The following is an 11,260-nucleotide window of genomic DNA, read 5'->3' on the forward strand; positions in this document are numbered from 1 at the left end:
TTAAAATGTGGTCTGGAGTAGCAATTGTGGCTCAGGGGGTAAAGAACTGGACTAGTATCCATAAGGATGGGAGTTCAATCCCCAGCCTCCTTAAGTGTGTTAAGAAACCAACATTGCTGCAAGCTTCAGCATAGATTGCAGACTTGGCTTGGATCTGGCTTTGCTTTGCCTATGTCATAGGCCAGCATTACAGCTCCAATTCAACCCCTGGACTGTGAACTTCCATATGCCACAAGCACAGCCCTGAAAAGAAAAAAGAAAAAAATTTTTGTCAAGATACAAGAGCATACACATAAAACAAGAAGAATATTCTCTCTCTCTATTTTCCTTATTTTTTTTTTTTTTTTTTTGCTGCACCCACAGCATATGGATGTTCCCAGGCCAGGGATTGCATCCCAGCTGCAACTGCAGCAAGCCAGATCCATAACCCACTGCACCAGGCTGAGGGTCAAACCCATGCCTCTGCAGCAACCCGAGCTGCTGAAGTTGGATTCTTAACCCACTGCTCCACAGTGGGATCTGAAGAGTCTTCATATTTGAAGTGTTTGTTTATGACTGTAGTATGATTTTCATTCCATCTCATCCAGGGTGAAACACACAACGAAACTAAGGTGAATAATGTCAACATTTGAGAGGGTGTTTGGGGGAAAACCATGCCACACTTGATATAAGTGCTTCAAATATAGTGTTGAGAATTGACGGAATGGCTGTAAAAATAATACTCCCCCCAGATAGACCTTTATGGTCTGCAAATAAGAAAGAAGATTAAACAGGAATTACTGAGGAGATGGTTGAGGACAAACTAATAGAAAAACAAATAAAAGGAAAGGGCATCGGTGCTTTGAGAAGACAAGAACTGAAGCCTGTCCTTGAGTATCACAAAAGACTCAGGACGTTTAAATGCACAACATTCTCCCTTGGGCATCACAATGCCACTTAGTTCTGAGGCCAGTGGCCCATCACGCACAAGGGGCTCCTCAACTGAGGAGCCTGCCCAGGGCCCCCTTCACATCCTTGTTCCTCAGGCTGTAGATGAAGGGGTTCCACATGGGGGTGACCACAGTGTACATCACTGAGGCCATGGAGCTTCTCCGGGGAGAACGGATCACATCACAACTGAGGTAGACTGCCGGGCTTGTCCCAAAGTACCAGGAGACCACAGAGGGGGGAGGCCCACAGGTGGAAAAGGCTTCCTATTTTCCCTCATAGAGGACATTCTCACTAAAGAGGAGACAATTTGAAAGTAAGAGAAAAAGATTCCAGTGAGGGAAGCACACCCAACAGGGCAGTTGCCACAGACAAGTGGTTGCTGTTAGGGATGATCCCTATGGCTCCCTCTTTCAGACGCTGCCTGCCTGGTGGAATCCTCCAGAAGAGGGAAAAGTAGGATGTCCCTTGCGAGGAAGTATGTGGACCACACAGAGAAGGGGAAACAAGATGGCAAAGCCTTTCAAATAAAATGCAAAGCATGTGTGTGGGTGTGAGCTCATGTATACATGCTTTTTCTTTTTCATTTATTATTTAATTTTTTGGTGACACTCCTGGCATGCAAAAGTTCTTGGGCCAGGGATCAAACCAGTGCCACAACCATGACCCAAACTACAAAAGTCAAAACACTGAATCCTTACCTGGCTGAGCCACCAGAGAACTCCCATATCTGCTCTTGAGTGGAAGTGTGCTGTATTGAAAAACAGAAACAGACTCACAGACTAGAGAACAGATTGTGATTGCCCAGGGGAAAGGTGGCAGGAGTGTGATGGATGGGGAGTTTGGGGTTGGTGGATACAAACTGTTACACTTGAAATGGATAAGCAATGAGGTCCTACTGTATAGCTCAGGGAACTATATGCACTCTCTTTGGGCAGAACATGATGGAAGAACGTAAGAGAAAAAGATTATATATGTAGATAAATATGACTGGACCAATGTGCTGTGTAGCAGAAATTGACGACACTCTAAATCAACTATACTTTAATTAAAAAATTATCATACTAAGTGAAGGGACTCAGACAGAGAAAGACAAATATCATATGCTATCATATAGGTGGAATTTGAAAAGTGATACAAGTGAAATTATTTACAAAGCAGGACAGACTCACAGACCTTGAAAACAAATGTATGGTTACCAAAGGGGAAGGATGAGAAAGGAGGGATGGATTGGGGGTTTGGGGAGGGCAAAGGGAAATCTACTCAATGTTCTGTGTGTTTAAATCTGATTTGTAAATAGGTTCACTTGTAACTTCTCAGGGTGGGGGGCTGCACCCATGGCATGTGGAAGTTTCTGGGCCAGGGAGTGAACTTGCACCACAGCAGTGACCCGAGCGGCTGCAGTGACAATGTGAGATCCTCAACCTGCTGCGCCACAAGAGAACACCTATATGATTTTCTTTAGATTCCGCACTAAGTGATATCATGAGATATGATACAGATGTTAACTGCAAATGGGCACGAAGGAACTCTCTAGGGTGATAGAAATGTTCTAGAATGGGACTGTGATGATCATTGAATAACTCTACACTAACCAAAACAATGGAATTCATCATCTCAATGGATGAATTTCATGGTATATAAATTATCCCTCAAGAAATCTATTAATAAATTTTAAAATGTTTTTTTAGAATTATCCAAGGAGTGCTGAAAACCTGTATCTTTGTTATCAACATTCTTTATGACACACCAGTATTTTTATGGCTGCCACTCTTTACTGCAATCACCTTTACCTCTTTGGTCCCCAGGTGTGTTTCTATGAAGCAGATGATAAATACATTATGGATTAATCTTAGTGGAATGAAGTTGAGTTAAAGCCACACTGAATATGTTATCCCTACCTAACAAGTTATGATTTTGCAGGAATTTGGAGATCTTTCTGTATACCCAATACTTGTTTGTTTCTGTGTTTGCTTGGTTTTGCCCCAGAAGTCCTTGGTATCATTCATGGTATCATTTTCTCTTCATGGTCTTGATCACCTGTCTTAGCTTTCGTTCAACAGAAGCAGATGCCCAGCCAAGGATTCATGTGTAAGCACTTTATTGGAAGGAGTAAGGACCATGGAACATGGGTTAGAGTGAGGAGAAGTGATACAGGGAAGAGAGTACATCCAATCAAGCTTAACTTAAGTCATCCCCCACATGAGTGAGCAGAGTTTTCATCCTGTAGGGAAATTCTGGGAAATGGCACAACATCCAAACATCAGAATTAACACACGACCAAAGGGTGAAGAAGATGGTATCCCCCATGACTCTCCATCAAGAGCTGTCCCTGGTGGGGCATAATTCGCAGTCAGGTCTGCCATCAAGCATGCAGAAGGTCGGTTCCACCTGGTGCTGACAGAGGCAGTCAGGCTAGATTGCTGTGGACATGGGGAAGGGATCCCAGGGTAAGTAGGGGAAATGATGACAGATTCAGCCACCCCATCCTTCACTGCAGACTTATTCTATCAATAGTCTTCTCATAAAGTGAACTAACTTCTGAGTACATTCCACAAGTTGTAACTACCACTCCTGGTGGAACCTCCAGAACGTTCCCTCCCCTAAAATAAACCAGGAAACAAAATCTTTTATTCATTTATTATATCCATTATTAGATGTTTGAGAATCTTGGAGCACATCTGAAAACGGCCCTGATGGGAAATAAATGTCCAATGAAACAAGAAGAGGAAAGAGGAAGGGGAAGAAGGAAGGCCAAGAATGAAGCAGTGTGCAGTTCCCATCATGGCACAGCATTCACGGACCCAAATAGGATCCATGAGGATGTGTGTTTGATCCCAGGCCTCGCTTAGTGTGTTCCTGATCTGGCATTGACCTGAGATGTGTTGCAAGTCACAGAGGCCTCCTGGATCCCGCTGTTGTTGTGGCTGCCGTGTACACTGGCAGCTACAGCTCCAATTCAATCCCTAGCCTGGGAAATTCCATATGCCACAGGTACATCCCTAAAAAGGCAAAAAAAAAGACAATGAAGCAGTGTTTCAGAGTTTTCTGACACAATATATGGCTATCAACCACTTGGAAAAGCTGGCTCTCAAAACAAGATTCCTGTTCTTTGTGTTTTATGGGGTTTTTTTTTTTTTTTGGCTTTTCTGGGCAGTACTGACAGCCTATGGAACTTTCCAGGATACGGGTGAAATCAGACCTGCAGCGGACAGGCTACACCACAGTCACAGCAATGCCAGATCTGAACTGCATCTGCGACTTAAACTGAAGCTCACTCAAAGCAGCATCCCTATCACACTGATCAAGGCAGGGATGGAACCCTCGTCCTTGGGGTCTTAACCTGCTGGCCAAGACAGGAACCCATGCCTATAATAGGTTTGTTTCCCTCAGAAGCTGATACTGAACCAAGGATGCATCTTCAAGCACTTTATAGGAAGGAGCAAGGAACATGGGTGGGGGAGAGGAGAAGTGAACACAGGGAAGAAAACACACTCAGTCAATCAGTCCATGAGAATGACTGCAAAATGCTGAATAAACATGGAATTTATAGACAAGATATAAAGGAGAAATGTCAAAAGGGAATTGCTGAGAGGGCTGTTTGAGAAACACCAATCCAAAAACAAAGACATGTTAAGTCACACATGCTTTACAAAAAGAAGTCAAGCATGTTTTGAAGGGAGAAAAGAAACAAGACATTGAACTTTGCATCATTTGTCCTTGGAGCCCACCATGTTCACTTGGATCTGAGGCCAGTGGCCCATCTCTAGCAAGGGACTCAGCTGAGGAGCCTTCCCAAGGCCCCCTTCACATCCTTGTTCCTCAGGCTGTAGATGAAGGGGTTCAGCATGGGGGTGACCACAGTGTACATCACTGAGGCAATGGAGCTTCTACGGGGAGAATGGGTCACAGTAGAAGTGAGGTAGACCGCCATACCTGTCCCATAAAACAAGGAGACCACAGAGAGGTGAGACCCACAGGTGGAAAAGGCTTTGTACTTGCCCTCAGTGGATGCCATTTTCATTAAGGTGGAGACAATCTGATAGTAAGAAAAGAGGATCCCAGTGAGAGGAAGCATACACAGCAGGGCAGTGGCCACATACAAACAGACCTCATTGATGAAGGTGTCTGAGCAGGCCACCTTGAGAATCTGATCCAGTTCACAGAAGAAATGTGGGATTTCAGTGCCTATACAGGTCAGACATCTCAAGAGTAGAAGATGAACAAGGGCAACACAGAAAAGAATTAACCAACACATCAGTACCAGGAGGACACAGAGGCGGGCGTTCATGATGACCATGTAGTGCAAGGGGTGGCAGATGGCCACAAACCGGTCATAGGCCATCATGGTCAGGAGGAAATTGTCCATTCCAGCAAAAACCATTAAAAAATACACCTGAGCGAGGCATCCTATGTAGGAGATGTCTTTGCTCTGTGCCTGGATGTTCACTAGCATCTTCGGGACAGCGGTAGAGACGAAACAGATGTCAACAAAAGACAGGTTGGAGAGGAAGAAGTACATGGGGGTGTGGAGGCGGGAGTCAGAGCTGACAGCCAGGATGATGAGCAGGTTCCCAAGCAGGGATACCAGGTACATGGATAAGAACACTCCAAAGAGGAGGGGCTGCAGTTCAGGGTCATCTGAGAGACCCAGGAGGAAGAACATTTTTGATACTCCTGTGTGGTTTCCTGCTTCCATGTAGCTGGTGTGCCTGCTGGGGAAGGAGGCAAAAGCAACTTTCAGTGAACAGCCAACTGGCACCTGAGCTAGTCACCACCTTTTCATTCCACCTTTTCATGGACAACTAGCACCCCCCCATTTGTCCGTCCATTGCCAGTGATTCTCTCATTCAAGGGGTAGCCTATTTCCATTTTAAATGTATGTAATTATTCAGACATTAATTAAGAAAAAATCTCTCTCTCTCTTTTTATTGCCCATGCAACAGGTACAAATTCTCCTGTTCACATTGATGAACATAAACCAATATCTTCTCAGATAACACCCTTCCAAAATGAGTGAAGACATTTAAGTCCTCTTCTTCAATAATCTCCACACATCCCTTGTTCAAAGAAGTCATTTGGTGGTGATTAGGTCATAGATTTTCAGTTCCAACAACCTCAAGTCTATGACCTGATTTGATGTCACAGTTAACTCTCACTTACCTTTTTTTTAATTCTAAAATTGATTTTTTATATTATTGGTGTTGCCCCAATACAATTTTTTCCTACTGTACAGCCTAGTGACCCAGTTACACATACATGTATAGATTCATTTTTCTCTCATTATCATGCTCCATCATAAGTGAGCAGACATAATTCTCAGTGCTTAATAGCAGGATCTCATTGCTCATTGTGGGTCCTCTAAGGACATCCTTTGAGAGGTCTTAAAATGCCTTTGTCATGGTGAGATCTCAATACATGATAGCTATTATTAGTATCATTATTCATCCATTTTTATGATAATTATTGTTGATACTTAAATCTCCCACTGTATAGTACAGAATTGCGATTTAGAACATGGGATCTTAGGAGTTTCCTGGTGGCCCAACTGTTAAGGATTCATCATTGTCAATGCTGTGGCATGGGTTCAGAAAGAATAAAAAGGAAGATGAGATCTTGAGTTAGGCTTCCTCAATAGAATTTTGGTCCACCAGCTTCCATCTGTGCGACCTCAAGACAAAGTTATTTAATCTTTCTCAGGGGCAGATGCCTCACCTCTACCATGGGAGTAACATTCCATAGACTGTAAGACTAATGAGTGAGTTAAATGGGATGATATAATTTTTCTAGTGTGATTCTTCTGACACATACTGCAGACACTTCATCAATGGGAGATTGTTTAAATAAATAAATTTGTCTTACAAATTCTCTATCAGTGATCATCATTTCCCTTAAACAAAGACAGTCATCAAAGATGGAATTCCAATTATAAACACAACATGCCTGTTACCTCTTTGGACTGCCGTGTAGCACTTCTACTTAGTGATGATCCTAATGGCTCTTTTAGTGATGATCCTTATGGGTCTTGTTTTCAGGTACCACCTGCCAGGTGCATTCTTCCAAGAGGAGGGAAAAGCATAAGAACTCAAGCATAAGAAGAGGAAACAAATCACAAAACTTTCAAAATAAAATCAAACTGTATGAGAATGTGAGCTCATTTGTTCATGCTCAGAAGTAGAAATGTATTGCAGTAAAAATCAGTGGTGTTCACTACCAAATAAGAGAAAGTTTTGACTAAAAAATATTCAAAGGTCCTATAGATCAAACCACCCTAAAATTGAAAGGCCAATTTCAGATGAAAATAAATGTATACATTCTCCATAGTAGAAAAACGTTTGGCGTTAGCAATGCCGAGAGAATGAAAAAACAAGGAAAGAAAACCCATTGAGGGATAATTGGCTCTGGGGAGGTGTGTGGGAGAGGGCTCTCTGAAATATGAATATTGAACTGTGAGAGGAAAGAAGGGTGATTGTAAATCAGAGGAGACAGAGGAAGGACAAGCATGTTGAGCTGAGAGAACAGAGTTCACACTTGCCCTGTGGGGTGGTGCGCTTGGTAAGGGCAGGTGGTTGAAGGTAGTTGAGAAGCCAGTGAGATGGAGAACAGAGGGTGAGGGTCAGGAGGACAGAGGGTGAGGTCCACGAGTGGAGCTTCCTGTACTATTCTTTTTTTAACATTTTGTTCTTGTCCCACTGGGAGTGGTGTAGGTGGAATGTACATTTTGGAAAAATATATTTTCTCTCTCTCTCTTTTTGGATGCACGCTCTTCGTGTGAAAGTTCTGAGGTCAGGGATCAAACACGTGTCACAGCAGCAACCACATCCTTAACCTCCTATGCCATAAGGAACTCCTTCCTGTGCTATTCTTGATGTTCTCTCATGTTGGTAATTCTGTATTTATTTGTGGGTAAGAAGTTGTGACTGGTTTTGCTCATCAGCATCTCTCCAGGGACTTACATGCTGCCTGGCCCATTGCAGGTGCTCAACTCCTGCAAATGATAGACATGTAATAAAGACTGAGACCAAGAGTTCCCATGTGGCTCAGTGGTTTGAGGATCCAGCATTGTCACTTCCATGGCTTGGGGTGCAACTGTGTTGTGGGTTCGATCCCGGGCCAATCATCTTTTGGGCCTCATGTGCATCCAAAAAAATAAAAAAAGATTGGAACCAAAGGGATATAGAAGAGCACAAAAAAGATAATTTCAAGGTCATCAAATGCTTGAATACTGAAACAAAATGGAATATTCATATTATATAAAATGCTTTCAAATCTCTTTTAAGAAAATTATATATCCTAAACAAGTAATACCTAGTCTAAGAATGAAGAGCTGGCTCAAGACTAGGAACTTCACAGAATTCATCAACAAAATAGGTGGGTGAAGAGAAAACATAGCTGAAATCACACTGGAAACTGCATTTGAGGAAACGTAAGTGGCAGTCAGTACTGACAGTTAGGAGCCAGGACAGAGCCTCTCACTAAGGCAGGAAACCAAGGACAATTTCTTAACCTAATACAAAATGCTTTGATAACAACTGGGTCCCCCTGGATATTGTATATCACATCCTTAAAATATATACCTTAAATTTATGAAGAGGGTAAGGCAGGCTAGTCTAACTTCAATATGTCAATAGTCTCCTGAATATTTAAGGAGATTGGTTCAATGAGAAAAGGGACTGTCTGAGTACAGAGTACCAGAAAGAGTTACATTAATTGTAGCTGATATTGAGGACACCTAAGTGAGACAACAGCAATCAGTACAAAACCATTAGGTGCTAACAGTACTGCAAACTAGGTGCAGAATACAACACGAGTTCCCTGATGGCTCAGCAGGTAAAAGATCTGCCTTTGTCACTGTTGTGGCTTTGGTTACTGCTGTGGCTCAGCTGCCATCCCTGGCCTAGGAACTTCTGCATGTCACCAGTGTGACCAAAACAAACCAGCCAGCTGAGTGGAATAATCCAATCACATGAGTAATAAATCCGACCATACCTTGTGCATATTCAATCTCCATTGACTACTTGATGAATAAGCGGTTGGACACAGGCAATCCAACAGGAGCCTGCAATTGCGGATTAGTAGGGCAGAAGTGGAGACCCAGCGCAAAAATTATTGGAGACAAGCTCTAGATTCCAAGAAGAAAGAGAAGGAAACCGCAAGAGCTGGAAAAGTCTTGTTTCCACAGAAACGAAAGCACCTTCAAAGTACAGAGACTTCACTGTCATGGAATAAATGAATATGGGACTTCACATATCACTGTTCTAGAGGATAAGCCCGGTTCCCCCTTTCTCCCCTCTCTTCTCTCTTACTACCCCAACCCTTCCTGGAACCTTCTTTCCAAAAGGTATCCCTGCAGCCTTCTGTTTTCCGGGGTCTGTCCTTGGGAAGCCCAGTTCTGTTTGCACTTGGCTGGGCTCAGAGAATTATAGGAAAGGGGCATTGGGCACATGTCTCAAGTTGCCAGCATCTCAGGGGGTGGATTCCCAGAGGTGCTCATTAAATGAACTTTTCCAGTTGTCTTTCCATTCTACAAACAATGCTGGTCCTTTGGGGCACAGACATGAGAGAGTGGAAGATTTTCAGCCAAGATGGACAATTTTCAGCAAGCAGCCTTGGAGGGAGATGAATTTCCTTCCTCCCAGAAGAAACTCTTCTTTCTTTGGTTTGCTTTTAAATGACAACGTGTCCCCCAGAGAAGGTTTAATTCCTACAGGAACCAGACCCAAGAACCACCTCTCTGGAATGCTCTTCCCTTGAGAAGTCTTTGGAGATGTCGTGAATCGCTTGTGTCCACAATGTCATGGAGGCCGAGAGGTCCTTTCTGAAGAAAAGCACAGTGATTAATAGTTTGGGTTTTCTTCAAAGGACCTTCACAATGAGGAGTAAAAGGAGTTTCCTTAATGAACAGTGGGTTAAGGTTCTGGTGTTGTGGCTGCTGTAGCTTGGGTCACTGCTCTGGAGCAGGTTCCATCCCTTGCCCAGGAATTTCCATATGCCCCAAGTGAGACCAAAAAAAAAAAATGAGTACTGAACAATATTCCTTCATACTGGCTGGTATCATGGAAGCATTTGTTGATATTGGAGAGGGCTCTAAATACACCCAGGTAGAGTGTATTGAGGAGTATTAAGGAAATCTAGCTGGCAAATATAAACTACATAAAAAGGTTGTCTGGGGGAGTTACCATCATGGCTCAGTGGTTAATGAATCTGCCTAGGAACCCTAAGTTTGTGGGTTCAATCCCTGTCCTCGGTCAGTGGGTTAAGGATCTGGCATTGCCGTGAGCTGTGGTGTAGGTCGCAGATACGGCTTTGATCTCACATTGCTGTGGCTCTGGCATAGGCCAGCAGCAACATCTCCAATTCGACCCCTGGCCTGGGAACCACCATATGGTGCAGGAGCAGCCCTAGAAAAGGCAAAAAGACAAACACACACACACACACACACACACACACACACAAAAATGTTGTCTGAGAAATGAAAGAGAGAGTAAGGTATGCATTTAAATGAATATAAAATAAGGAAGAGGAGATCCCTGCTATGGCACAATACCCAGCCCAGTATAGTGGGTTGAGCTGCAGCGCAGTTTGCAACAACAGCTCAGATCTTATCCCTGGCCCTGGAGCTCCACGTCACAGTACAGCCAAAAAAATTTAAAAATAAAATTAAATAAATAAAATAAGGGAATGTAAAAAAATTAATAGATGATTAAGGATGACGTTTCATTTCAAAGAGAATAATTATATCTGGTGCAGGCCTTGGACTGCATAGGCTATTCTGGCTACATGATTTGCAGGATGCAGTATTCCTTCCAAATCAAGGACAATCCTGATGTGACATTCTTCCAATTTATAGAATGCATGGGTCCATAAATCAAGGGTTCAGAAGAGAAGCAGGCCCATTTACTATCACACCCAGTGGGGCGTCTGTGCTCTTGTCTCCACTACTCTGGCCTCTGCAAGTTTAGAGGTCTTGACTCTGTAAAGAGGACATACCTTCAGAGACAGTGGAAAAGTCCCATTGAACTTGAAGCTATGCTACTGCCTGGGACTTCAGGTCCTTTATGCCAAGAAGAGGAGTCTCCCTCTGGGCAGGTGTGACTGACCCTCGACGTCAATATCATTTTGGGGTCATGGCAGTGGGCAGGTACTGGTACTCTGCTGTGCCCAGTCAATGGCTGGGAGCTGCCAGGACCAACTTCAGTGGAAACACAGTGGTGGATCCAGATGGCTATGGGTCAGTTATGCTCCCACAGCAAGAGATCTGAGTGCTGTGACCCTGGGAGAGGCAGCTTCCTTTGGCTGAGGGCAGTTCAGAAAGACAGCTAAAGGATGGATG

The 11,260-nt window shown here is 43.5% G+C and overlaps 1 protein-coding gene across 1 annotated transcript; it reads right to left on the reverse strand.

Annotated features, from left to right (window-relative positions):
- Positions 1 to 4,705: 4,705 nt before the first annotated feature.
- LOC125124285 (olfactory receptor 7D4-like) lies at positions 4,706 to 5,626 on the reverse strand. Its single transcript, XM_047774430.1, has one exon. The coding sequence runs from the start codon at positions 5,624 to 5,626 to the stop codon at positions 4,706 to 4,708; it is 921 nt and encodes a 306-aa protein (XP_047630386.1).
- Between the last annotated feature and the right edge of the window lie 5,634 nt (positions 5,627 to 11,260).

The sequence above is a fragment of the Phacochoerus africanus genome, chromosome 4, assembly GCF_016906955.1.
Source record: "Phacochoerus africanus isolate WHEZ1 chromosome 4, ROS_Pafr_v1, whole genome shotgun sequence".
Classification (NCBI taxonomy): domain Eukaryota; kingdom Metazoa; phylum Chordata; class Mammalia; order Artiodactyla; family Suidae; genus Phacochoerus; species Phacochoerus africanus.

Coding starts and splice junctions, on each gene's coding strand:
- LOC125124285 (XM_047774430.1), bottom strand. CDS start 5,626: ATGGAAGCAGGAAACCACACAGGAGTATCAAAAATGTTCTTCCTCCTG.